This window comes from Parambassis ranga, chromosome 19 (genome assembly GCF_900634625.1).
Source record: "Parambassis ranga chromosome 19, fParRan2.1, whole genome shotgun sequence".
NCBI classification, from domain to species: Eukaryota; Metazoa; Chordata; class Actinopteri; family Ambassidae; genus Parambassis; species Parambassis ranga.
This window is the reverse complement of record NC_041039.1, coordinates 9494783-9522342: the sequence shown is the minus strand read 5'-3', so window position 1 is coordinate 9522342 and position 27560 is coordinate 9494783. Positions and strand designations below refer to the sequence as shown.

The window sequence follows — 27560 nt, the reverse complement described above, 5'->3', positions numbered from 1 at the left end:
TACATGTGACACAGCCTCAACTCTGGACACTGTGGATGTCAGGCAAGTCTAAATGTGTGTGAAGGAATTTTTAAAGCATCTCTATTTTAAATTCACAGATCATCTGCAGTCTCAAAAATAACTATGGCTATTTTTAAAGTTTTATTTTTGTTGTTCTGCTAAAGCGGAATATCTGAAAACAGATATTTTTAACATTGTAAAATCAGGCTTTGATTGGCATATGACTAAGCCCCGTGTATAAACTAAAGGAGTTTTGTGTGGATAAGTGCTACTGAAATGTGAGAACATTAATGTCTGTTTACACATGTGCAAGACAAAGGACAACTTCATTACACAATAAATTCTTAATGTTTAATACAATAAAATGTTTACATAAGCATTCCTCTGTTTTGAAGTTATTTAAACAAGGTATTGCCCCAAATTGAAAAAAAAAAAAAAAATAAAATAAAAATGGGCCAGATTACACTTACTATGAAATTCATTCTTTCATCTTTTCAAATCTTTTCAAATATATTCCTGAGGACAACAGCATCTAACACTGGAAAGCATTTAAAAATTTTACCCCTCAAAATATATATTTTTATATGTATATTTTTTTTTCCCCGTCAATTCCAATCCAAAACAAGTGGAGCAAACACTCCTTTCAGCACAGGTTGGGCACCACATCACTGATCAGAGATCCATGTGTTGAGAGGATTCACTGGACAAGAGTGGGGAACGCCAGTATGGATCACACTCCTGGTACCTACAGTATATCATGTAACTGTTATCAAAATAGTAAAAATGACTGATTAAAAAAATACAAAGCATGAAATGGGGAAAAGCATTGGAATAAATAGAAGCTAAACGTTTCCCTTATGATACATGCAATCATGTGAATAATGTCAAAACATTGCATAAACAGTGAGAGTGTGTACATGTGGATTGTGTATGTTTAGACTTGTCACCGCCAGTAATAGCTGCCTCGGTGAATGACAGACTTTGGGACAATAACACAGTGTATCTGCAGAAACAATCTTTGTGTGAGTTGTAATGGCCATCTGCAAATGTTAGAAATGTTTTTTTTTTAGATTTTTTTTTAACTCAATTACACTAATTTATATTACTAAATTAAAATTTGGCAAAGTGCACAAAGTGCTTAACATAATAAATGTAAATTTTTTTAAATAATTCTAAAGCTACATTTTAAAGTAGAAGCCATTGCTCGATACCTGCTAACTACAGTGTTGTGTATGTTGCAGACAATGTACAACACTCATATACAGTGAAATGATGTTTTTGTGCTTTGGGCCCTAGTCCGGGTTAACACAATATGATATATCTGAAAATGATGACACGGCTTTAGACAGTTAAGTTGTCATTCTGCCGTAAAAATCATACAGCGTGTATTTAATCGCACAATAAAGGGAACTTGTTTTGTTAGACCCAGACTAAAAAGTTTTGAATTTTGATCTGATGCAGTTAGTTCTCTGCTTTGGTAAAGACAAAGTCTTCAACACCACATTGAGAATGCCAGCAAAATTGAAAATGATCCTTGCTGTCAATGAGGTGGACTATTCACTTGACCCAAAATCACACTACACAGCAAAAGATCACACCTTCCTAGTCACTACGTATATGAAATGGTTTTAACATGACATTTACCCACTAATGGGACATTAAAGAACCTGAGGATGTCAGCATGCTGCTACCAACTTGCTAGGAAGGCTGAGACACTGAGCCTTTGGCAGGAGCATCATGATGCGTTTCTGCTCAGAGGAGTGATGTGGTTTGTTTTTGTCTCTATTTTTATGGACAGCTGGACAGCTGAAAATGTCAAAACAAAGATAGCTGAAAATGATCCCATCCATTTTCCAGAAGCGCTTTAACAATTCACTGCACCGGATCCGTATTCAAGGCGGGTCACTCATCTTGCATTGAAAATGGTTTATCACTGTTCAATTTCTAAATAAAAAATTTAATTAGTTTATAAATTAAATTACATAAATAAAATGATAAAATTTAGATGGGTCACTTTCTTTGATGTGGGGATGAGCCTAAAAACATGCCTATAAAAAAAACAATATTATGTTTTTTGGAGTTGGTGGTATAGGGCTCCTTGTGTGGATTACTGTGTGACGTTTAGACCTGAATTGATTTGGTCAAAACTGTCACACATCAGTAAACCAACAACTGCCATGTTCTGGGAGGTAAAATGACTGTTTTTGTAAATGGAGTCTGGTGAGTCTGCAGTCATGCAGCACTTCATTTCCTGTCTTAAGGGATGTCTGACAACAAACTAAAGCTGTCATAACATTGTAAGAAGGAATCATTTTTTCCACAACAGCTCATTCATTGATTAGTCTGTATGTGTACTGCTGCTTCTCCCCTGTACAAGGAATCTGGCATGTAAGGGCTCATGAAACTTCCTGACACCTATAATATTAATTTACCTAAAAACTAATTCAAGGCAGTAAATACCACTGCCTTGTCCTCATTTGCCTGTGTTCCCTGGATGAATTATCTTTAAGCATCTATTCTAAATGTTGGAAAATGGAGGGGGACATATTCAGATATGATTCTCCCAAACCCACAAAAACTGGCAGCAAGTTTTCTGGGCTGGTAGAATTAACATTAATATTTCACAACGCCTGTCGACAAAGATCAGATCAAATATGACGCAATTATTCTGAAGAAGAGGAAGAACCTGAAGGAGAGGAAGAAGTTTCACTATCACAGGAACGCCAAGTGCCTCTGTAATTCTTTTTCTTTCCCCTCACAGAGTGCTTGTATTCGGGCCCAACTACACATGCAAAATGTCATCTGTTCTGTTCTGTCTGCAGTGTCCCGGCAGGCCTGAATTATCCCTGAATGCTTTGACCGCTTAGTCAGGTCCTGAAACAAGTCAGTCGAGTCAGTCAGTATGTGCCGTTTTACAGTTCAGGCAGTCAGTCAGTCAGTCAGTCAGTCAGATGGGTGGCGGTCAGTTAAAATACAGTTCTTTCGTCAGCATAGAGACCACACAGGGAATCTGCTTCTTCTCACTGAAGCGAGGGTCTTCAGACCAGGACTCAAAGCTGGTGGCCACCATGTAGTTGACGCGTGTTAGGATCTGCATGATCTCCAGCTGCTTGCCAAACTCAGTGAGGACATTGCAGAGCGCCTGGACAAACCAGGAGCCACGCCCAGGGTTCCTCCAAGAGTAATAACCTGGAAAACCACCATGATTCATCAGTGAAACTAAGCTCTTCTGTCTGTACCAATACATGCTACTTATTACCTGTCAAAAAAAGTCACAGGTAAAAACTGTGGTTTACCTGGCACAGTGGAGTAGGCAAAGAGGAAATCTGCCTCTACAGGGATCTTATGTCTTGGATTAGCATCGGTCTCCAGGGTATCGTTTGGTGGACCCGAATCTGTCTGTATACCATCATCAAATTCGGAACCCCGACAAGCCTGGTGAAGTAAATGAAATGACATTTCATTGTGATCCTGAGTAGCTTTCTCAACGATGACCTGGTGAAGCAATTAAAAATTAACTGTTTTTAAAATCTGTGTGAAGCTACTGAAAACCATTCTAATCTGTTTTCACAATTACATATGTTACATATGAATGTCTTCTGAACTGCATACCTGGATAAAGAAGAGTTTTGGCTTTCCCACTAAGCTTTTGCACATGTCCCCCCTGAACAGCGAGGTCATGGTCTTGATGGGCATGGCTCCGTCTGTGCCGTAGATCATGCCCTCCTCTCCGTGGCTTAGCAGGATACAGGCGAAACACGAGCTGTCACTATGGTCTTCCTCCGAGGCTGACCCATACACACACACAAACAAACACTGAACTCTTAGCTCAGTCTCATTAAACCTCTCAAATTAATGATCTCTGTAACTTATCTGTTCAATGCAAGCCTACTTAGTGTTTTTAAGATTTTTCAAAGGTTACAACTATGTTATAAACTTGAAGTGACGCAGCTTTTCAACAGAATATATATATGCAAAACCTTACGTGCCCTTGTACTGTTTTTAAATGATGAAGGTAGGGAAAATGCTGGACTTAATTTACTCTGCAATAACCAACATTTAAAATGTTTCCTTTAAGACATATTTTAAAACCACAACATAATGCTTGTATGCTAGTAAAGTCGACATTTAAGCTACAGGGTGGAGGAGAATAAAAAGGGCCATCCTTTTGTTTAAACTAAAAGAAAACAATGGAGGGTTTGAAATGTGTACCATACAAGTGAACACAATGAGTGAACACAATGATTGGATGATGTTATAAAAAAGGTATCAACTTTTGTCAGATCTAAGCAAATACCAGCACTACCTGCTGTTTGACCTTTGAGGAATAAACATTATCAATGTGAATTTGTACATATTAAAGATACAGGGCACATGTTTCTGTGTCTATTTAAAGTTAGACAAAAACCTAATCCACAGTGGGAAAATAGGCACATGAAGGTTGTCAATGTTTGTATAGAACAAAGACTAGTACCACAAATTTCTGGGAACCTTTACGCTGGCTATGATATGCATGTATGAGGGACATACAGAGCTTGCTCATTGCTGACACCTGCCCACCACGAGCATGTGTATATCATAACTGGAGCCAGTAAAATTATTCCCTTCTTTGGGCATGTGGTTTTAATGTTGTAGCTGAATGATGTAAACTGATATTAACTAGTATGAAAAAAATGATTGTAATCCTTGTGTAATTAGTGTCAATGTGTGTCTATTATTGTCTGTTTGCTAATCAAAATAAAGCTGTCCTTGATCAATATGAAAAAAATAGGAGTAAAAATGGCTTGGCACTCACCACTACTCAGAACTACTCACCCTCTCTGAGAAGACGCTCCATCTTTTCACATGTCTGATCATTGTAGATATAAACGTCGAAGCCCAGGCTCTTGAAGCACTTGAACAGCTCCCCTGCGTCTCGGTCCGTGCCATTGCGTACATTCATCCCTGTCAAGAGTCAGAGTTTATTTAGCTTACTCACTATTCACACAATAATACTGAATTAAGTGTAAAATGTGTTTTTCATACCTGTCTTTTCATCAAAGTTTTTGTTATTGATGATGATACACTTTCCCACTCTTTGGTGGCTCATCTTATACTGGAATGTTGGTGAAACAATTCTGTAATGGCTTTCAGAAGAGTAGTCCTGCTCCCGCGTCTGGCCATCCTTATTCTTCTTACTGATTCAGTCAGAAAGAAAAACAACAAAGAAGTTAAAGTTGTTTAGTAAAAATATATCATTGAGTTTTAAGCATTGTCACAAACGCACATTCTGAAAATCAAATAATCTTTAAAAAGACCTAAAAACATACATCTCAACAGTCAACCAGAACAACAATGCTAGAAAAAAATAACATTTCAATTAGGCCCACCAGCACAATTAAAACCCATATATAGCTTACTTAACACTGTAGGATCTCAGAAGTGATAAGTTGTCTAGCAAATATCCTTGACTCATTTTGCATTACTCGCTGATGTTAAAACACACAACCGTTAGCTTCCCAGTACAAATACCACACAACACTGATTAGGATCTGAAGCACTTACTCAGAAACCAAAGAGTACATACATTGTCAAATAAGGCATTAATGTCACGGCCAAATTTGGTTGCAGTAATCCACCGTCGGGTTAAGAAGAAACTAGAACATTTTTGCTTTGGAGGAAAATAAATAAATAATCATAACCGCATCAATGTAGATTGAGCGAGAGGAAATCTACCACGAGTGGCTATTCTCACAGACCTGTCATATTTCCATTCTTTAAAAGATCCATCCAGATAGCTAAGCTAGTAGTGGCCCATTGAGGGCTCACAAAATACAGGGTTGTTCCAGAAGAGCCCAGTCATCAGGTTAGTCCAGTACTGAAACAATACACAGCAATATGCACCAACAGTCACATACACAGGCAGCCCATACACAACCCCATATTCTAATAAACATGTGATCCAGAACTTTTTCAAGCCCACCCTCCCCCCTCCCCCCTCCAAATTGTGCCAACATACTGTACCAAACAATTGGATGAGGGTGGGCAAAGAGCTGCACAGCTCAGTTTTTCTGAGGGCTGGGCATGGCAGAAAGAGCAGCAGGTACAGTAGGAGCACAGCAATGAGGAACAGAAGGCCGGTGCGTCTCTCTTACCTTGGTTCGTCATTAAGTGCTACGCCACTCTGCATCTGAAATGCGTTGGTTTTGTCGTGTTTCTTTTCCTCCCCCAAAAAACACTGCTCCAGACCTTGTAGCTTAATTACTGGTTGTGTGCTAGGATACTGACATGCTCTCTGTGCTGGATGGAGACCTGACTGGGCCAGCAGGTGCTGAGGACGGGGGCGGCGCACTGTGAGCCCCCTGAGTCAGCAGCCTCGCCACCACACCAGTGCTTTCTAAAGGCCTATTCACCCATGGCCCCTGTGCATCGTGCCCTGCTGAGGTCAGACAGGGCAACAAGTTGCTCCTCTGCTGACAGGCACAGAATCCACCTGTACCGACATACAAACTATGACTGTAAAGGGCCTTATTGCTTAAACGTCTGAGTAAGACATACAGGAATGAGATGTTTGTTGACAAGACAACAAACATGTTTGTTGACAAGATCATCTTAGATCATCCAACCACCTCCTTGCTTTGCACTATACACAGTCACAGGGGAACCAGCTGTCACTGGGTAAGAGGCATATTACAACATAATACAAATAAATAATAATTAAATATGAATCTGACTGTCTTGGTTCAAAGCCAGGATTAACAAACATCCAACAAGAAAATAAATGATGATGACATTTATTATCATCTTCATGTTATTATACACAGATGGCAACATGACTTATTTGTTGGTCATCATGTTGCCATGCAAACAAAAAAGAATGGAACCAGGCTGTGTTATCAGTCTAATATTCCTAAATAGTGGCAATTAATTATATATATAAAAAAGTTATTAAGACAACTTTATTAACACATTATTATTTGTTGTTTGAATATGAATATACTCCATGGTGTGTTTGTCATATACAGTTTAGCCTTTTTGGCATTTTAGAAGCTATTATTTTCGTTTAACATCTAAAATCTAAGAAGATTCCAAAATGAAAAAGAAACTCATCTATTGTTATGCATTTTGGGATTAAAAAAATATAAATGCCAGAGAGAGCATGATGGCTTTTTGTTTGATTACAGTGTCTGTAAGAGGCAAAAGGTTCAGAGTGCCACCTTGTGAGCAAAACTGGAAAAAAAAATCATCCCTCATGTCAGTCAGTTTACAGCTTCACAAAACAGACACAACACATTGCTTAAGGGCTCACAATATTGTTCTGATTTAGAACAGCATCTTGAGGACTAAATTTAGTTAAAGATTATTTTAAAGCTCTTTGTCCTGTGACACTAATTAGTGACTCCAAAACTAGGTCACTATCACAAGTCCAGGTGTATTTAGAGATTGAGAAACCATGGTCACTTTTATGCAGAGAATAAAGGGAGCTATGGGAGTATGGAATCTCAGCAAAAAAAAAATCAGAGGCAGAGATATATGCCCAAACGAAAAGCTGACCTTTCTGGTTTGAAGGAGAAACACAACTATGTTTAAACAAAGAGACAACCACACTCTGAAGGAGGAGGAGCATGATGAGGAAGTAATGTCATTTGTGTTACACAGTCTTGTCAATGCAGCCTAAATGTGTTAAAACAGATAGCGAGAACATTCACCAGCAGTAAAAGCGCACACTTTTATACTGTATATGGTTAAAGTGAATGATATTTCTCTCAAAGATGCGTGAGTGTCAAAAGTACTAAAGAACTGACTGCCCAAAGAGTAGAAATCTTCCTCGGCGGTCAGGTTTGGCATCTGGTTGGTCTTCCTCAATTCCACCTTCCAGTTCAGTGGGCTCAGCAGGTTCTCCAGCCATCTGTGTTTAGCACATAGAATGCAGTTTATGTTATGATTTGTCTTAAGTATATGAATGATGTACATGTGTCATATGTATATGAATATGTAAATTATGGGCAATTTTCATTTTCTGTTTATCACTATTACTGCTAGATCTGCATGAACAGTACTTATATTTGGGTTCTGAAAAGAAAACTAAAAGCAGCAGCCTATGATATCAGGTTCATATGTGTAGTTAAATGTGCTTTAACTAGCATGTTTATTGCATTCAGTTGCTAAATTCAACTTGTTAGCTAACTAGCATATAGCTAAAATACATTGCCTATGTATGATTAAATTACAACTAGTCGCAACACGGGAGGTTACTGAAACGTACTTACTTGACCTTTCACTCAACCGTTCGTATAATGATTTTTTTCGGGTCAGCTGTTCGTGGGTAAAATTTTCCTTCTCTGAGGTTCAGACAAGTTTCTCTTCCTCCTACAGAAACTTGAGAAAGCGAAAGTCCGACGTTCGGGTGAAATCGCTGTTGTGCGTAATTACGTCAGAACCCTGCGACGTTGCCTTGCATAATACCCACAGAGGAACATATTAAACCTGTACTTTTCTATTATTTCCTACGTTAAATGAAATGTAATCTGTGAAACCTGGTTTGACGGGATCTTTGTAAGTTTAAAAACTTCCAGACTGTAAGATTTAACTTTGTTTCACTGACTATAACAATTATAACAATTACAACAAGCCTTAAATTATACAATTTAATAAAATGCCTATTATGCACAAGACTAAAAAATGATTTAGATACACACAAAAAAATATTTTAATATTTTATAGCTTTCCTACTCAGTATTTTACTTCCCATAAATTCATATTTCCCCCATTTTTTCTTTGTGTGTGTGTGACACATATTTGACTGATGATGCTACTATAAGACTACAGGTCATTCTTTAAATCTTAACATCATGGTGAGATGCCCAAAGCTGAACTAGCTGTCCAACTCAGGATCATTACACACATAGAGTGACATCTGAACTCTCTGTTGCTCTCTTTCTGCAGACAGACAGCTGGACTCAGCCAGTCTTAGCATGCTGCATGGAAGGGGGCAGGTCTATCATGGGACATGGTGTCAAGTAAGAGACAGTTTCAGAGTTTCACAGTCACAGAGCTAAGTTTACCTCCACCAGAGACGCACTACCGCCACTGTCTGGGAGTCACTGCCATTTCCTCTGCTACCTGTCTGATCTCTGACGAGCTTTATTTTGCTCAACAATTCACAATAGTTCACTACTTTTCCTGAAGATTTTTAGGGAGGAGGACCAGCTGTTACCATGCAGTCCTGTGCCAGGTGTGGGTTTGTGGTCTACCCAGCAGAGAAGATCAACTGCATTGATCAGGTACAGTGACACAGAAATATCAGCTCTGGAACTTTCACATCATATATTTGTCAGCAGTAATAATGAACCTAAATTACACATATATTTAAGTTATTTTGAGTATTGTTTGGTAACATGCCTGTCAAACAAACAAGTTCCAGCAACTACATATTAAGTGTGTTCATATTTCTTGTAATAATAATTAACTAGTGAAATGTTTTATTTTAGTCAACTTCTTCAGTTTAATCATTACAGTGAAGTCATATTTGTCTCTGCTTTTGTCAGAACTGGCACAAAGCATGTTTTCACTGTGATGTCTGCAAGATGGTCCTCACCGCTAACAACTTTGTCAGCCACAAGAAGAGGCCATACTGCTCTGTGTAAGTATATGTCCCAGTGAGCTTGTATGTGTAAACATACAGAACCACTGCACTTCCCAATGATACATTATCTATGCAAATAACCCATCTTATGTAGAACCATTTTCAATAGCCTTAGAGTCCATTGTTATTAACAGTGTCCCATCTCTGCAGGCACAATCCAAGAAACAACACATTCACAAGTGTCTATGAGACGCCCATCAACATCAACGCAAAGAAACAAAGCAAAGCAAGCAGTGAGGTAAGATGACAACATGTGCAAACAGCAACATACAACAGTGTTTCCAGGCTCTGCCATGAGTGACTTGAATTATAAGTCTTCACTAGTGACCTCACTGTTGATTCATAACCTACAAAAACACAGTCAGAAACCCTAAGATCAGCCCCTGAGTACATGCATCCAAAAGGCCTCTGAGAAAGGTGGATGGCTGCTTCGAGCGCATGGTGACGACAGCGTTTTGGAATGGAGAGTGTGCCCCAGGTTATTTCTGTTGCTCTGATAGAGGCGAGACACCGCCTTGGCTTTAGCCCACGTTATGCTTCAAGGGTCTAAAATTATACGTCAGGAAAAACAGCCTCATATCCCTTCCTTTCCTCTGCCCCCCGCCACCTGTTCCTGTCTGTCTGAGTCTGTCTGTGTCTACGAGTTCATGCAGTGCTCGTATGCTTATATTAGCAGTAGGCTAGCCAGCTCATCAGCTACTGCTATAAGCCACTGGAGAGATATGGGATTTAACATGTTGATATTTGATCTGAGGGCTGACTTCAGTGACCCTGAACCCAGAACACTCAAAAATGGCTTTGGTTGACAGCTACACTATTATCAGCTTCTTCTATTAAATTATTTTGAATTCATTTCTATACTTTATTTGTACTAAAAATTGTGTTAGTCATTAAATAGAGATTCTCTTCATACATCAAACTCTAATACAGGGATTCTAATATTGGTTAGCAAACAGCTCAGTGCACAATTTTGGATCTTTCTTGACAGATCTGGTTTCATCTTGATTGGAACATCTCAGTTAATAATAACAGCACACTAATCTTGTCCCTTTGAGCTCAGGTTCTCAGACAACTTAAGAATAGAATGATTTTTGGCAGTTACTCAGCGCTGACCTCTTTTTAGTATTATTTTTTCTGTGGGTAAAAGCTTACAATTACCTAAATGGACATGTTGAGTGTCTGCATGTGCAAATGTGTGCCGGCCTCGCAGCTTAATGCTTGTCGTCCATGTGCATTTGTAGCTGAAGTATCGCGAAGATGGCGAGAGCTTTATGTCCACCTTCCACCATGACATGAGATCCACGGAGCTGGAGAGGGCTCACCTAGCCAATCAGATGGCCAGTCAGGTGAGCTCCTGGGAGAGCAACTGGCCAGTTAAAGGGAGTTCCCACCCAAATTCAAATATTGTAAAAACCTAAAATGACACTTTGATTTCCATTGTTTTTGTTTGGCTTATCTTACAGTCGAAAAAGCGATAATATTCCACTCATTTTGAAGTAGCTACCCAAACAATAACAGAGTTATTATGTGTATTTAATAGATCTCGTATTGCTAATAATCAGTACTACGAGGTGATGGATAAGTTTAAGATAAGATAAGATAAGATAAGATAAAACTTTATTAATCCCGAAGGAAATTCTTGTGCCAGAGGTATCAAGTTACATTAAATGCAGTTGAGTACAGAGTATAAGAGTATAAGTGTCACTATAATCCATAAGTTTGAGACGTAGGCTATGTGTAGTCCAGTTCTTGCATGTGATATGTCTGTGCAGCTATCAGAACCAAACTCAAAATGACTGAGGCATCAGCTCGCTGGAGCCTAACACTCCTCAGGCTTAATGAGAAGTAGATTCAGCACAAGTCCCCAGCTGCCATTGTGGATCATTAAAAAGTGCTTTTGCATTTGCATTTATGTAACCATGGATAAGACTTGGGTCCACCACTTAGAACAATCAAAACATATCTGGAAATCCAAATTACTGAGGTCCACAGGCACCACAGGTACCTAAAAAAAAGCTTAGACTATTAGACGTGCCTGCTGTGCTGATCTCTAAGGACTGAGTGTGTAAATGAAGAAGGGGAAATGTTGAAAAATAAGGTTAGATCAAATAAGGTTTTAGGTTTCATTACATTAGGCCATAAACTTATCAGTCACCTTTGTTAGTTAAAATGATCTGCTATGTTTATATTGTAAATTTTTTTTTAATATCTCTTTTTTATATATTGCTTTTTTGCACTGGAGTTGGGTGACGGCTTTAATCTCTTTGTACTTGTGTTTAGTGACAATAAAAGGCATTCTATTCTATTCTATTCTATTCTATTCTATTCTATTCTATTCTATTCTTGGAATGGTTGTAATTGAGCAGCTTTGTCTCCCAAACAGGCTTTTCAGTCTCACTCTGAGTTCTCACAGCAGCAGACTTGGTATTCAGGGATGACCAACCAGGAGATAGTGACAGTGTCTCAGGCACAGAAGAACATCAGTGATGTGAGTTAAAACATTTATATTTCTCAAAGACGATTCTCTTTTTTTATAAAGGCGCAGCACTTAGTGATCTTTGTCCTTGTGTGGCAGGTGAAATACACAGAGGAATACGAACAGTCCAAAGGAAAAGGTAGCTTCCCTGCAATGATCACACCAGGTTACCAAGCTGCAAAGAAAGCCAATTCCCTGGCCAGCAATGTAAGTGGACATGACTTTCTTTTCTAGCCAATTGGTTTGGATCAAATAGTTGGTGTAACCCAATCAGAAATGCAAGGGGTCAAACCGGGTTAATAATTTGGTTTTTCTTCAGCTGGAATATAAAAAAGGACATGAAGAAAGAGTTTCCAAATACACCACATTTGTCGACCCACCGGAGGTGGTGCTGGCCAAGAAACAAGGACAAATTGCTAGTGATGTAAGCACTCACAGGGACATGCTCTTTTTTTATTAATTGAATATTTTGATTTGCCTGAACTGTTGTTTTTCTTTCTCTAGTATGCCTACACAGAAGAATATGAGCAGCAGAGAGGCAAAGGTAGTTTCCCAGCACATCTCACACCTGGATACAAGGTGTCAAAGAAGGCCATGGAGCAGGCCAGTGATGTAAGCAGCAAAACAAAAACTCATACATGTACGCATACAAACACAGTTGACTGATGGTTGGTTTAATCATTTCGCACCAGATAAAGTATCGGCAGATGTATGAGCAGGAGATTAAGGGTAAAGCCAGCTCTGAGGCTGCAGCAGCGGAGATAGTTCATGCCAAAGAAAATGCAGAAAACTTAAGCCAGGTAAGAAAAATATATACGTTTGGATGTAAATGCCTTTAATGAAACCAGATGAAAACCCAAGGCGAGTACAATATATTGTAAACCACACCTAAACTGTATTCTTCTATTTGCAGATTGCCTACACTGAAGAATATGAGCAGCAGCGTGGTAAAGGAAGTTTCCCTGCCATGATCACTCCTAGTTATCATCTTGCAAAGAAGGCTCAGGAAAATGCCAGTGATGTGAGTGATATCTCTTTTGTGTTTCTAGTTCTTTAAGTTGAACTTTTGCATGTTAAAAATGGAGTCTGCATCAGCTGTGTAACCATGTGAAATGGATCTTGTCATAACATTGCAATGTGTAGAGTGTTGGAGCTTCAGCTTCATTTATCATCTGACCCTGTCATCACAAGAAGAATAATAGTGGACAACAATGTGGAGACCTGTCTCTGTCATCATTCTTAAAACTCTCCACTCTGACTGAATTAGACTGTGTGTGTGTGTGTAATCTCCTGATGCTACAACATGTCATCCTCACACATGCACTAAATCATCTCTTATCCCTTTGCAGCTGAAATACAGGAGGGACTTAAACAAGATGAAGGGCACATCACACTTCCATAGCCTGACCTCAGAAGACAACCTGACACTAAAGAACGCCCGAAAAATCAACAAGATCGTGAGTGAGGTGAGTTAAAAAAAGCAAAAACCTTCACCTGTACTAGAGCTTTTTCTGGGAAATAAGTAAGGTGAGAACACAAGCAGAGGTTCGACAAGCATTTGTGTAGATGTATACAGGTATATGTACTGCTGCTGGTAAGTGTGTGTGTCTTTAAGAGCTGGAAATGTTAGGCATAGTGTGTCAGCAGTCATGAAGTCACACAACCTGCATTTTCAGCATCTCTGACATGCCTGTGTGGTGGTGTTACAGCTTACCTCCAAGGCCACAGGACAACCCGTAAAACTAATGTTACCTCACGCAGGAACACAGAGCTTCAATCTTCAGCATCTATTCTGAGCCTTGGAAACATGACATTCAACATATTAACTACAAACCCCTCTGCTCGCCTTCCACTATACAGTCATTCTGCTTTTCTGTGATTCTATGATTTTTAAAAGATAGAAAAAGAGGAGGATGTAGTTGTTTCTGTCCAGATCCTGTCCACAGGATATGTTTCTTAAATTGAATTTATTCAATTTCTATAACATAAGGACTTTGTGGTCTTCATCACTTGATGACCTATGACCCTTGATTTATGATGAAGTGTCAGCGATGGTGACTGATTAGGCGCTAACCGTATATTTAGCACATTACATAGAAGAATGGTGGGCACCCCTGTGCCTCTAAAGGATCAGAGTGTCAAAAACAAACAAACAGCTTTATTTTTGCACGTTCACAAACAGGTGGAGTATAAAAAGGACTTGGAGAACACCAAAGGGCACAGCATCAATTTCTGTGAGACACCACAGTTTCAAAATGCTGCCAAGGTTGCTAAGTTTACCAGTGATGTAAGTGATGCCTGTTACTTTACTACAAATGATGTTTTATTGGTATAGCTACTATTATGTAGTAATGTAATGTGATATCTGTATTTTTGATAGAACAAGTATAAAGAGAAATACACCAGTGATATGAAGGGCCACTATGAAGATTCAGGTATTGATAAGAAGACCATGCATGCCATGAAAGCAAGGAAGCTGGCAAGTGATGTAAGTCTTTTTTTCTTACTTACCATACTCTCTGTCATATTCATCTATATCTAAAGAAATTATGAGTATTATATTGATTACATGTACATCTTCCATTATAACATAGTGTTCTGGTTTATTGTAGATTACTTATAAACAAGGCTGTGAACAGGATCAGGGCGAATACAACTATCAAGCCACTCTCACACCAGGTTACCAAAGCCAAAGGAAACTGGATGTACTGAAGGATGTATGTATTGTTTTCAAGCACAACATTATGATACAATCAATAGTTGTGAAATTAAAAAACAAAGTTTCTTTTATGGTTGTAGAAGAACTACAGGCAACATATTGACCAGGTCAAATACAAGCCTGTGGCAGAGACGCCTGAGATCATTTTAGCTAAGAAAAATGCTCAGCTTGTCAGCAACGTAAGTAAATAGCACACACACACACACAGCACAAATAACTAATGAACACTTTAACCAACATGCACATTACAGAGACTGCTCAGTTACCTGCTACACTCACAGTACGAGTGCTGGTTTAACTGTGGTGTTGTGTTCCGTTTTAAAGTTAAATTACAAAGCAGACTATGAAAAGACGAAGCATCAGTACACTCTATCCCAGGACCTGCCCCAGATCAAAAATGCCAGAGCCAATGCTGCTTTGTGTAGTGATGTAAGTGCACTTTTGCATGTGCAAGCCTGCTTTCACACTGTGCTTTTGCACATGTAGCTCAATGATAAATGATTGCATTTTGATTCAATCATTGTCTCTCCAGATTAAATACAAAGAGGAATGGGAGAAGACCAAGTCCAAAGCATGTGACATCGGTGTGGACGACCTGAGTGTCAAAGCAGCCAAAGCTTCTAGAGACCTCGCCAGTGACGTAAGTGCACACACACCACTGCGAGGAAACACAGTGAGACTGAGCTGACATCTAAGCAAAAACTCTAAATGGATTTAATCAGATGTAATAGCTAGAAAATGAAGTTAAGTCAGTGGAACATGTGTTTCAGATTAAGTACAAAGAAACCTACATGAAGAGCAAGGAGAAGGCAATGGGGGTCAATGTGAGCGACTCCAAGACTCTGCACTCTCTACAAGTTGCCAAGATGGCCAGTGATGTAAGCAAAATAATCAGTAATTATAGGCATTTAAATGTGTGTTTACACACACTGATGTGAGAATGATCTCTTATCTCTTATTGTTACCATTCAGATTGAGTACAAAAAAGGCTCCAAAGAGACCCAGGCTCAGTACAGTCTGCCGTCAGACATGATCAACCTGAGCCACGCCAAGAAGGCTCAGGCCCTTGCCAGTGACCTGGAATATCGCACAAAGCTCCACGACTACACTGTTATGCCAGATGACATCAAGGTCCAGCAAGCCAAAAAGGCTTATTCATTGCAGAGCGAGGTGAGATGGACTATTATATGTGGTGGTAAATTTTATTTTGGAGAAAGAAATGTGAAAAATTTTTCTCCTTTGCCTAACAGAATCAGTATCGTTCAGACCTGAACTGGATGAAGGGGGTGGGCTGGGAGACTGAAGGAAGTCTCAACATTGCTCAGGCCAAGAAAGCCGGAGAGCTGCTCAGTGATGTCAGTGCGATCATGAGCTTGCAAGTGCAGACGTTTTTGCTGAACTGCACACAGTGGTAGTCACACTGCTTCTTTTTTCCTCTCAGACCAAATATCGCCAGAAAGCAGACAGAATCAAGTTCACCCAGGTGGCAGACGATCTTTCCATCAAACACGCCAAGAAAAGCCAGGAACTGCAGAGTGATGTATGAACCCTACTAGGAAGCAATCATGTAGAGTTCATTATGGCGCAAACTCACAGTCATACATCTTTTCTTGTTTTCCAGTTGGTGTACAAAGCAAACACAGAGCAGATGCTGCACCAGTACACCATCACAAAGGATGAACCCCTTTTCAGACAAGCAAAGGCTAATGCAGACCTTCTCAGTGGGGTAAATTCACTTTACTAGCACTGTAATACATTTATTTTATTTTATTAATTTGACATGTCTGATGAACTGTAGTTCTTGTTTTAAATTTTCATCCCCAAACTAATTAGTGTTTCAAAATTAAGTCCATTAACAAAAGATTTAACTATTAATTCAGGGCAATTTAGGGCAATTAGATTAGCATCAACAATCAACTAGATCTATCTTAACTGTGACACAGAACGGTCATTCATGGTCAGTTTCTCCTAGACGTGTCCTTCTTATAAAGGACATCTGTTCATACATTGGTACAGTTTGCAGTCCATAAGATATCATCAGATAATCCAGTATGTTAAGTGACAGTAAAAGGTTTCTAATTAGGCTGGTTTCTGGAAATTTCCACAATAAACCCTTCATGATGTCAGGCATATTTCTGCTTATGTGATCCTTACAGTTTACATAAATAATGCCACGTAAAAAATACACAGGTTTTCCTCATAGAAAAGATTTGCTGTTCTTAATCATTCTGTTTACATGACTGTCAGTCGTCTCTGAATTTTTTTGTTTGATTTCTAGAAAGTGTACAAGAGCAACTGGGAGAAGCAGAGGGAGAAGGGATTTGAGCTTCGTTTGGACTCTCTGTCAATACTCACAGCTAAAGCTAAGAGAGACCTGGCCAGCAACGTGAGTTTCTCTAGAAAGCTGTAGACTGCTTTTCCTACTGTCCTTGTAAGTGATTGTTTAATCTCTCTTTTGCAGATCAAATACAAGGAGCAATATGAGAAAAACAAAGGCAAGGTAACTAGCATCAAGTCGGTCAGTGACGACTCTCAGATGGCTCACTCTGCTCTGGCCACCAAACTCCAGAGTGACCGTTACTACAAGAAGAACTACGAGGACACAAAGACCAAATATAGGTGAGATAAAGGCAATTATCCATTATCTGTCATTTCCAATTAGATTTGACTTTTAGATGAATGGATTGTCAATTAGCAAGATCATTAAGACCTAATTCCATTAAAGTGTCCTTGATCACAACTCAAGTGAGTTCAGATTTTCAAGAACTACGATGATCCTGAGAAAGTGCTAAATTAAAGCTCTTAGTGAAATTGTTATAGTGTCTTCTTCTTTTTAAGTGTGAATGAAATCAAAGAGCACCATGCATCTCATCAAGTGTGCTTTTATCCTGTGTCATTTTGGAACAAAACTCATTAGCTGTATGAAATTACTCTTGTCCCCAGTGCTTCTCTGGACATGCTGAACATCAGCCATGCCAAGAAGGCCCAAGACTTGGCAACGGAGACCAACTACAGGACGTTCCTCCACAAATACACAACCCTCCCCACTGACATGAATGTCGCCTGGGCTAAGAAGGCCTACGGACAGCAGAGTGATGTATGTCTAATTTCCATCTTTTTAAGTAATAAAACAAAATCTGTGAAACTGAAATCTGACTGAAACTGTGTGTGTCTTTAGAAACTATACAGGTCAGATCTGAACTGGATGAAGGGTGTCGGCTGGGAGGCCTCAAAATCTCTGGATGTTCAGCAGGCAAAGAAAGCCGGAGATCTCGTCAGTGAGGTAATAATAATACCTGAATCACCTGCAGGTCAAAGAATTAAAGAGTTAATAATATTAAATACAGAACCAGAGTTCCAGTTCTTGACCTTCAGTAATTAATATGGGAGTGTAACTCAAAGCAATTATCACACATTTGATTAAGCCCTCTTGATATGCTATTAATATGTATGAGAAGTATGTAGGTGACGAAAAGGCGAGAAAGTGATAAGCATGATTGTGTAACCTGGAAGGCACATAACTAGGTTTACGGCTGAGGTCAGAAAGTATTTAAAGACACACACAACATCCCTGTTCAAAGGGGTTAAGTGTGACTGCAGTATACCCCTTTATATAACAAGACACCAGACAGATTCCAGTAATTTATTTCTTATTCCTACAACTACTTTTAAATCTTAGTTACACATCTAATGCAATCTGGAAGCAGCACACTCTATTCATAACCTCATCCTAAGCAGCTACTTATTTAAAGGGTTGTTCTAACATTAGATCATGAAATGACACACAAATAGCATAGAGACCAGAACACTCATGAGCAAGCACTACAGCTGCTATGTGTGTGCTGTCAGGTAGTTTGTGATGCTGTTGTGCCCTCTACTGTCCCTAATATATACCTACTCTGTGTTGTATGGGATCTTACGAATATGTTTTTTGACTCTAGAAAAAGTACCGTCAGGAAGTCAGTGCTCTGAGGTTTACCAGTGTTGAGGACACTCCAGAGATGATGCAGGCCAAACTCAGCAACAAACTGGCGATTGATGTAAGTCCAGCTGCAACTTGTGCTCTCAGTTATTGGTTTAAATCACAAGACAGTGTGCAGCCAAGCTGACTGAGGTAAAAGTGGATGATCAGTAAAGCTTTCTCTTTGACAGAGGTTGTACAGAGAGAAGGGTGAAAACATGAAGCATAACTACACCATCAGCAAGGAGATGCCTGAGCTGGTGCAGGCCAAGGTTAATGCCATGAACCTCAGCGAGGTAAAACACACAGTTATACACTGCTCTCAGTCGGTGTCCCCAGTCAGAATTAAATACCCACCATGTGAATTTTTCAGAGCCATTACAAGGAATCCTGGACTAAATTACGTGATGGAGGTTACAAGCTGCGCCTGGATGCCATTCCTTTCCAGTCAGCCAAAGCATCTGCAGAGATCCTCAGCGATGTGAGATTCCATTCAATTTGAAAATAGCACTTAAAAAGAAGTATTTAAAGCTCATGTCACTGCTGTGTCATTTCAGCAAAAATACAAAGAAGAATTTGAGAAAAGTAAAGGAAAGATGATCGGACTGAAGGGACTGCAGGACGACCTGAACATCTCTCACTCCGTCTATGCCAGCAAGCTACAGAGTGATGTAAGTTACTGAAATTTCCCCTGACATAAACTGTTATCACTTTACAAATACTGTTTCACACTGTATTATTCCTCCTTCTCTTTAGATTAAATATAAACAGGACTCTGCAAGGCAGCTCTCAAAGTTCCACCTACCCATGGATATGATGGAAGTTGCACATGCTAAAAAGGCCCAATCACTGGTCAGTGATCAGGACTACAGGCTCTCCCTCCATCAGTACACTTCACTGCCTGATGACATGAAGCTGCAGGCTGCCAAGAGAGCGTACGCTCTGCAGAGTGAGGTGAGAGAGGGCAGTACGCCGCTGCACACAGCTCCCTTTCTAACATCAGAGCAATACATTTTTCATTTTAAGCATATGATTAATCAATACAATTGATACAATATTTGTAATATACTGTATATCAAAGTTATGTCGTTGCTATTTTAGTTATGTAATGCAATCAGATTACATTAACAATGTGTGTGGGCAATAGCAGGTATGTGGGCTGAAATATGAAATGATAAATTGTGTACTTAGGCATACAATATTTTAAAGTTTTTTACACTATTAAATTTCATGTTTTGTATTTTATTTATTTTTTTGGTTATTTGTTATTTCTACAGAAAGTGTATCGCTCCGACCTGAATTACCTGCGAGGTGCCGCCTGGATCGCCACAGGTGCTCTACAGATTGAAGGGTCCAGGAGGGCCACAGACCTCATCAGTGATGTGAGATGTCATCTTTGCTTTGTTATATATTCATTATCCTCATGTACATTCACACCTGAACATGGCTTGTGTATTGATATTTATTGTGATATTGGTGAGTTTTTAATCTTGATTGTGTTGTTATTAATACTAAACACTGACTGACTCATCTTGAAATCTTCCTCCTGACACAGAAAAAGTACCGTCAGCAGCCATACAACTTCAAACACACCTCTGTAGCTGACTCTCAAGATATCATCCATGCCAGGCACAGCGGGCAGGTCACAAACGAAGTGAGACAACAAGCTCTTTGTTTTAGCTTTCTTCTAGTGAGCTTGCTACAGGTTTAATACTACACAACATTTGGAATGATATTAAAATGTGCTTCTCTGTCTCTCCTGCAGCGTTTGTACAAAGAGAAAGGGGTGAATGACCAACACAACTACACTATTACCACTGAGAGACCAGAGATTACACAAGCAAAGATCAATGCAGCCAACTTCAGTGAGGTACTGTCACTGAATTCTTGTGACCTATGTATCATACAATCTTTCACTTTTTCTGTATTTTAGGGGTAACATTATTTTTCTAATGTAGATAAAGTACAAGGAGTCTTGGCACACTCTTAGGGCTCAGGGCTACAAGCTCACCATGCAAGACATCCCCTTCCAGGCTGCAAAGAGCTCCACAGGCATTGCCAGTGACGTAAGTTCATAATACTAGATAGATAATAGACTAATATTACAGTCTAAATAGCATAATATTCCCACAGTGCACTGAACTATTACCTACCACTCTGTCTACAGTACAATTACAAACACAACCACCTGATGGAAAAGGGGAAACACATTGGGGTCAAAAGCGTCCTGGACGACCCGCGTCTCCTACACTGCCTACAGGCGGGCCGGCTGGCCAGTGACCAGGAGTACCGCAAGGATGCACTGATGGCCAGCGGGCAGTATCATCTCACCCCAGACATGATTCATCTGGTGGCTGCTAAGAGTGCTCAGGCCCTGGCCAGCGATCAGGACTACAGGAAGAGGCTGCACAAGTACACAGTGCTGCCTGACGATATGAAGGTCAAATGGGCCAAAAAGGCTTACGACCTGCAGAGCGAGGTGAGAAGAGGAGATAACAGAGGGGAAAAAAATTGCTGCATGCAATATGCATCCATCAGGTCTGATACATTTTATTGCTTTACTGTGCAGAAACTCTACAAGTCAGACCTGAATTTCATGAAAGGAGTAGCCTGGGATGGAGTGGGTGCACCTCAGCTGGAGTCTGCAAAGAAGGCTGGAGACCTAATCAGTGATGTGAGTATACAAGTAATGAGTAATAGTAATGCTTAGGACCGGAGAGAATGTACTAATGAGCTGGAATGTATGTGGTTCACTTCACACAGAAAAAGTATCGTCAGCTGCCAGACAGCCTGAAGTTCACCGCTGTGGCTGACTCCCCTGACATCGTCCATGCAAAGATGAGCTATCAACAGTGCAGCGAGGTACAGTGGAGGAAGAAACAGACACCTGTTTTAAGCAACTGTAGATGTCAGTGCTAATATCCTGTTCTGTGTGTGCTGTTCACTACAGAGGCTGTACAAATCTGGAAGGAATGACGACATGCATAAATACACCTTACACTCAGATGATCCAGACTTTGTCAGAGCCAAAATGAATGCCCAGCAGATTAGTGATGTGAGGCCAATTTCCTTACAAAGATAAACACAAACAAGTCTTAGAGGGAAGCTCTAAAAGCTATTTCTGTTTTTATTCTTTTCTCATGCAGAAAGTTTACAAGGCAACTGGGGAGCAAGTAAAGACATCAGGCTATGACCTGAGGCTGGATGCTATTCCCTTCCAGACTGCCAAGGCCTCCAGAGAAATTGCCAGCGATGTAAGTGCATGCTTAAAAATACTTTGCAATTAACAAAGCTTAAATTAGATGCAATAATGCCTTTCTTTTCTTACAGTTCCGCTACAAGGAGTCCCATTTGAAGGAGAAGGGCCAGCAGGTGGGGCTGCGCTGCGTGGAAGATGACCCTAAGATGGTGCACTCTCTGGCAGCCAGCAAACTCCAGAGCAACCTGGAGTATAAGCGTCTGTCCAAGGAGGAGCGCGCCCACTACAAAATCCACGCAGACCAGCCAGAGTTCCTGCAGGCTAAAAAGAATCAGGCTCTGGCCAGTAATGTCAACTACCGACACAAGCTCCATGACTACACCTGTGACCCTGAGCAGCTCAACGTCAAGCATGCAAAGCAGGCCTACAAGCTGCAGAGTGATGTGAGTCATTGTATGCAGTATGCTGATAAAAGTGGTGTCTAGAAACCCCAAACTACCACAAAGACTGTCATTTTATTTATGAAAGAGCTATTCAATGTTGCAGCTCCTTATGACATCATAAGGGGATTAGCATTGGCATATTTTCATGCTTCCATGTTGGTGGTCCTGACTTAGGTGCCCATAGTATCAGCAGTATGTACAACCTTTGCTAAAAGGCGCCATTATTTCTTATTAGCTTTTTACACTGCCCCCTAGTGGCCTAAGGTAAAAGGAGTTCTACAGGTCTTGGTGCATATGCTGAATGCTTTTAATTCTTTGACACATAATATTTGAGATAAATAGCAACAACAAATTCCTTGAGAATCAATGTATCACTATAATTTTTGTTCATTTTTGTTGCAGGTGAACTACAAGTCAGACCTCAACTGGATCAAAGGAGTGGGCTGGACCCCTCCTGGCTCCCACAAGGCTGAGCTCGCCCGTCGTGCTGCAGAGTTGGGGCTTGCCGAGGGAGTTAGCACAGATGAGGCGATTGCAAAGTATCAGCACATGATGATGGTGAGAGAGAGCATGGAGTATTGCGTATGAAGTGTTTTAAGAGCATTCTTAAAAAATTCTTTCATGTCCATCTTTCAGCTGCATCACCAGCAACAGATGGAGCAACAGCAGCAGCAGTACCAAACTTCAGAGCAGGTGGAGACCAGCGAGGAGATTCAGAAAGGTATCAACATGGATGCCATGGAGGTCCTTCACGTCAAGCGGAAGAAGAACATCCAGACTGTTCAGAAAAAGTCCACAACCACTACCACAACTTCATTCAGATCCATGGAGAAGAAGTCCAGCAGCACCGTCTCCTCCTCATCAGCCACCCTGCAGGGCACAGTCAAGATGTCCTCGTCTAGTAAAGCTGCTGCCATAGAGAATGCGTAAATCCGTTTATATAGAAGAAGTGTGGTTTATTTTACTACTTTGACCATTGTGACTCTGTAGGTACATCAGAGCAGCTATAGGTGTAACCACAAACTGTAATATACATAGTTTAAACGATTAAGAAAGAGGGGAATTAAGCATGTAGAACCAGGACAGAATTGGTCATGTTTGTTAAAAAGATTGTTGATGAGTGTGCTGAACAAAGGGGAATTCAGAGCAAAACTTTATGTTCAGATGTTTATCAAACCTCTGTGTGGGTTAAACGTGCCCTGAAGGAACAGGTTGTTGCAAGTCAATCAGAATGAAATGGTGAGATGAAAGTTTGCTTTTGGAAACAGAGTGTGGACCAGAGCCAGCAATGCAAAGTGCAAAGAATTTTTACACTGTTTTTTTTCCTATCTTTAGTTCAGATAAACACAACCTTGTTGCTGCAGTGCAAAACAGGTCTGATAACATAGCGCACTTTGAGCCAGGCTCAGTGAGAAAGAAGTATAGTGAAATGACGAGTGATCTACTTTTGTCTGGCAGGTTCAGCTTAATGAGTTTTTAACAGTGCCTCTTTTAACTCAAAGCTGGGCTGGGAGTAAATGCTTGGTTTTATTGTTGATTAAATACATTTTTTTTCATTGCAATCTAAGCTGTTGCCTCATTTTTTTAGTGTAATGTCATGTTCATAATGTTCAGTCCATCTTGCTTGTGATCCAGTCGAGGAACGTGTGCACATTGGTGTAGACACCAGGCTTGTTCTCCTCACCACAGCCTTCACCCCAGCTCACCACTCCAGTGATGTAGTGAGTGCCATTCTGCTCGCACACTAGAGGACCACCAGAATCCCCCTGTGGTGTTGAAAGAGCAGCACATCTATGTTTTGCAGAAGTCTGCTGAAAGCAAAACATGACTGATGCAAAAACAAAAAAAGTATTAATTAACTTCTCCACATTCCTAAAACATACACACCTGGCAGGAGTCAATGCCCCCCTTCATAGTCCCTGCACAAAGCATACTTTGGTCCAGCAGATCTCCATAGACATGAGAAGCTTTGCATAGGTCCTCAGAGATCAGCAAAACACGAGCATTCAACAGCTGGCCACTGTAATAATCTTAGAAGGTCAAAGCAAATTTGAATGAGAACATTTAATCTCTTTATTCCTTAATCTTTTATAAGGTGTTTATAAAACTGTGTATCACCAGTTTCAGTGGCTCCCCATCCAGAAATCACACACTCCTTTCCAGCTGGGAACATCTGGTCTGGTAGACATGCTGACTTCACATATTGAGTTTCCTTTGCGCAATATGGATTGTCTGTAACTTTGAGTCTAAGCAGAGCTATGCAGGAAATTAGAACATACAAAAAGTAAATTATTAAATAAAGAAATAAAAACATGAAGACAAAGAATAATAAACATTATGTGTCAAACCGATGTCGTTGTAGACTGCAGAAGTAGTGTCTGTGTAGTTCTCATGAACAAATGCTTTGATAACAGGGATGGTCTGATCCACGTGCTCATATTTTTCGACATGCACTCCTCCCATCACCACTTGAGCCTCGTAACTAGAGTTACTAAAAAAAATAAAAATGTCAGCAGAGAAGATTTAACAACAAAAAAAAGCTAAAATGAATTTATATTACAAAAACCTACATGCAGTGGGCAGCAGTGAGCACCCAGCAGGAAGAGAGGAGGATCCCACCACAAAAGTGGGAAAACTCCTCATCTGAGCCCCTCAGTCTGGTTTGCAGAGACACCTGCCAGGGGAGGGCGCCTGGAAACGTCTTGCTGCCTCCATAAATTTTTCTGCTCCGGAAACTCTGGCGTGATCCACACTGGGAGAACTGGGAAGTGTTTGTTGCTGGTGTGGCTGGTGTTACTGGTGCAGGTGAAGAGGTAGAGCCTGGAGCTGAGATTGATGCATATCAGAAGTAAGTAAAAAAAAATAGTTCAAGTATGCAGCATATTACGTGTATATATGTGTGAATTAATCACCTTCAGAGCACTTCTTGACATTACAGTATTCCCACTGCAGTTTGCCTTTGTTTTTGACAAAACACCATGGTTTAGTTTCCCCATCTGGGTTCCTAAAATGATGAATAAAATAAATAAATAGGATTTGATTAACAGAAAAGTTTCAGTCTGATCGCTCAAAGACCTGCAGCGATTGGAAACCAGGCCATTGAAGTGTGAGTATGTGATGAAAGGATCCTCCCCATGTAGCACAATTGTATTTGAACGCCAGTCCAGACACACTTTTCCTTCTTCTGTCGTGTCGACTGCACCTCTGTATGTCTCTCCATTTCCCTCATAGCAGTCACTGGAAGCTACACATCGACACATATCGACAATCTGCACTGTAGCTTTAAAGCAACCTCAAAAATAATTTCATACAGAAAATATGGACACATGGTGTAAAGGTAAAAAAGTTCCCTGGGTCTTTTACCAATGCTACAGAACTTCCCATAATAACCGTCCGGACAGGCACAGCGAAAACGTCGTTTCCCTCTAAAGCAAGAGCCTCCATTTTGGCAAGGGTTGGGTTCACACGGAGATGGTGGCACTGATGCAGAAACACTGGGTTAGTATTTGCATATAGATATTCTGCATGCGTGATTTTTACCACACTCACATGTCTTGCAGTCTGGGCCCTGGTATGGAGGTTTGCACATGCACTCAAAGAACGGGGGTTTATTTAGGTTGATAATACAGTCACCAAAACCACATTTAGCGTTCTCGCAAACATTTCTGACTGAAAAACACAAAAACAGGTCACAGAAGTATATCCTGAACTTAGAACAATTACCCCTGAGAACGGAATGTAGAAATCCTAAATACCTTTTTGGCACCTTTTGCCAATGTAAGGTTCAGGGCAGAAGCATGTGAACTCTGAGTCAGATATATTTTGGCAAGAGCCACCACTGAAGCAAGGGTTTGGATCACAAACATCTGCAAACAAACAAGAAAGAATGGCTTTAGAAGGTTAATGTTAAAGGTGGAGAGTGTGCAACCACCATTTTCCAGGAACACTTACTGGTTTCCTTCAGGAAGTTGAACAACCAGTCGTTTAAGTTGAAAGAAATGTCAGGGGCATCAGTTGTGTCGTTATAATCGTAATCATACTCAATGTCTGCCGAGAGACAACAGAGTTGTTAAAACACTGATGTTTTGCAACAAACAGCAGCCTATATTGGCATTTTAAACTCACATATGTTTAAAAAAAATGCAGTAACACATGACCTAAATTTAGCTGAAATCTTTATAGGCAACTGATAGTGAACTAATATGAAGATCGGTCATGTCAGCAACACCACCACTGCACAACAGTTCTTACACTCTACATCCAGCTGAAATGACAAAGAGAACAAATCAGTAAATTTATCTTTCCCCGAAAACTCTACAATCATATTTAAACATATAGAGAAACTCACACTTGAGCCTTGTCCATGAACAGTTGCTATGCTAAACAAAATGAGCAGGGCGCCTACAGCCAGCATGGTGCACTGGATATCTCCCAGAGGAGAATAAAACACTGAACTTCCAGGGTTTTATTTCGATACCTCTAAGAACTTTGATTCCTATTTTGTTGACCAGGTGTATCGATTCAGGGGGAGTTTGTGTGTTTTAGGCCTTTGCTTACTTACTTAACCCTTGCTTTGTTTACTTGGAGCATGTGATGAATTTACCTTTTAACTTTAGATTTTTTTAACGAATTCTATTTTATTAGCTTGGCATTAAACATCTTTTACCAAAAAAAATCATAGGACACATTTTTGAAGTTCCTCACATACCACAAAAACTTGGTTTGTTTGTTGTACTCAACAAGTGCAGCCTTCATTATTTAATTACCACTCGGCCACTGGGTGGCGCACACTAAACTATTTTTTTTTGTCATATTTCTAATTCAGTAAAGTTTATATTTGTTTTTAATTGTTGAACATATAAAACAGAATAACTCATAACCTGGGAACAGAGAAGCAATTTGAGACATTTGACAAGTGACATTTACTGAAAACAACATAAATCTGTTACCCTCTGTGTAGTCTGCTCTTCTGAAGACCTGTTAGAAAATTAAAACGTTTCAACATATTATGAATATTTGCTTTCAAACATGTGTATGTTGTCAATATTTTTTAAAATATTACTCTGAGCTTATTATAAATCTTTAAACATGTGCCATTGCTCACAAGTAAATTAATTTGATATTTTAAAAATGTCAC

The 27560-nt window shown here is 40.0% G+C and overlaps 3 protein-coding genes across 4 annotated transcripts; 1 reads left to right on the top strand and 2 right to left on the bottom strand.

Annotated features, from left to right (window-relative positions):
• Nucleotides 1-421: 421 nt before the first annotated feature.
• Nucleotides 422-8403, bottom strand: casp7 (caspase 7, apoptosis-related cysteine peptidase). The gene is made up of 7 exons (XM_028429917.1): nucleotides 8250-8403; nucleotides 7785-7888; nucleotides 5026-5177; nucleotides 4816-4944; nucleotides 3613-3788; nucleotides 3297-3435; nucleotides 422-3189 (listed from the first exon to the last, which is right to left on the bottom strand). Exons 2-7 carry the CDS (start codon nucleotides 7886-7888, stop codon nucleotides 2963-2965), a joined length of 927 nt encoding a protein of 308 aa, XP_028285718.1. The 5' UTR covers nucleotides 8250-8403; the 3' UTR covers nucleotides 422-2962.
• Nucleotides 8404-9003: 600 nt separating this feature from the next.
• On the top strand, nucleotides 9004-23990 carry nrap (nebulin-related anchoring protein). 2 transcript variants are annotated; one of them, XM_028430545.1, is made up of 43 exons: nucleotides 9004-9263; nucleotides 9528-9622; nucleotides 9776-9863; nucleotides 10867-10971; nucleotides 12009-12113; nucleotides 12201-12308; nucleotides 12421-12525; nucleotides 12606-12713; nucleotides 12794-12901; nucleotides 13015-13122; nucleotides 13451-13567; nucleotides 14284-14388; nucleotides 14482-14589; nucleotides 14714-14818; nucleotides 14901-14999; nucleotides 15145-15249; nucleotides 15353-15460; nucleotides 15591-15698; nucleotides 15793-15990; nucleotides 16071-16175; nucleotides 16262-16360; nucleotides 16442-16546; nucleotides 17099-17206; nucleotides 17282-17439; nucleotides 17764-17917; nucleotides 17999-18103; nucleotides 18762-18860; nucleotides 18973-19077; nucleotides 19155-19262; nucleotides 19339-19452; nucleotides 19538-19735; nucleotides 20059-20163; nucleotides 20337-20435; nucleotides 20547-20651; nucleotides 20740-20847; nucleotides 20949-21260; nucleotides 21351-21455; nucleotides 21545-21643; nucleotides 21732-21836; nucleotides 21928-22035; nucleotides 22112-22423; nucleotides 22826-22981; nucleotides 23060-23990. In XM_028430545.1, the coding sequence occupies exons 1-43, from the start codon at nucleotides 9198-9200 to the stop codon at nucleotides 23351-23353; spliced, it is 5415 nt and encodes a 1804-aa protein (XP_028286346.1). In that variant the 5' UTR covers nucleotides 9004-9197; the 3' UTR covers nucleotides 23354-23990. The 2 variants fall into 2 exon arrangements, with proteins under 2 accessions (XP_028286346.1, XP_028286347.1); XM_028430546.1 differs by lacking the exon at nucleotides 10867-10971.
• Nucleotides 23927-26907, bottom strand: habp2 (hyaluronan binding protein 2). The gene is made up of 13 exons (XM_028430547.1): nucleotides 26772-26907; nucleotides 26675-26687; nucleotides 26375-26470; nucleotides 26179-26289; nucleotides 25973-26092; nucleotides 25787-25903; nucleotides 25499-25667; nucleotides 25336-25427; nucleotides 24994-25249; nucleotides 24772-24914; nucleotides 24542-24679; nucleotides 24311-24453; nucleotides 23927-24189 (listed from the first exon to the last, which is right to left on the bottom strand). The coding sequence occupies exons 1-13, from the start codon at nucleotides 26835-26837 to the stop codon at nucleotides 24034-24036; spliced, it is 1620 nt and encodes a 539-aa protein (XP_028286348.1). The 5' UTR covers nucleotides 26838-26907; the 3' UTR covers nucleotides 23927-24033.
• Between the last annotated feature and the right edge of the window lie 653 nt (nucleotides 26908-27560).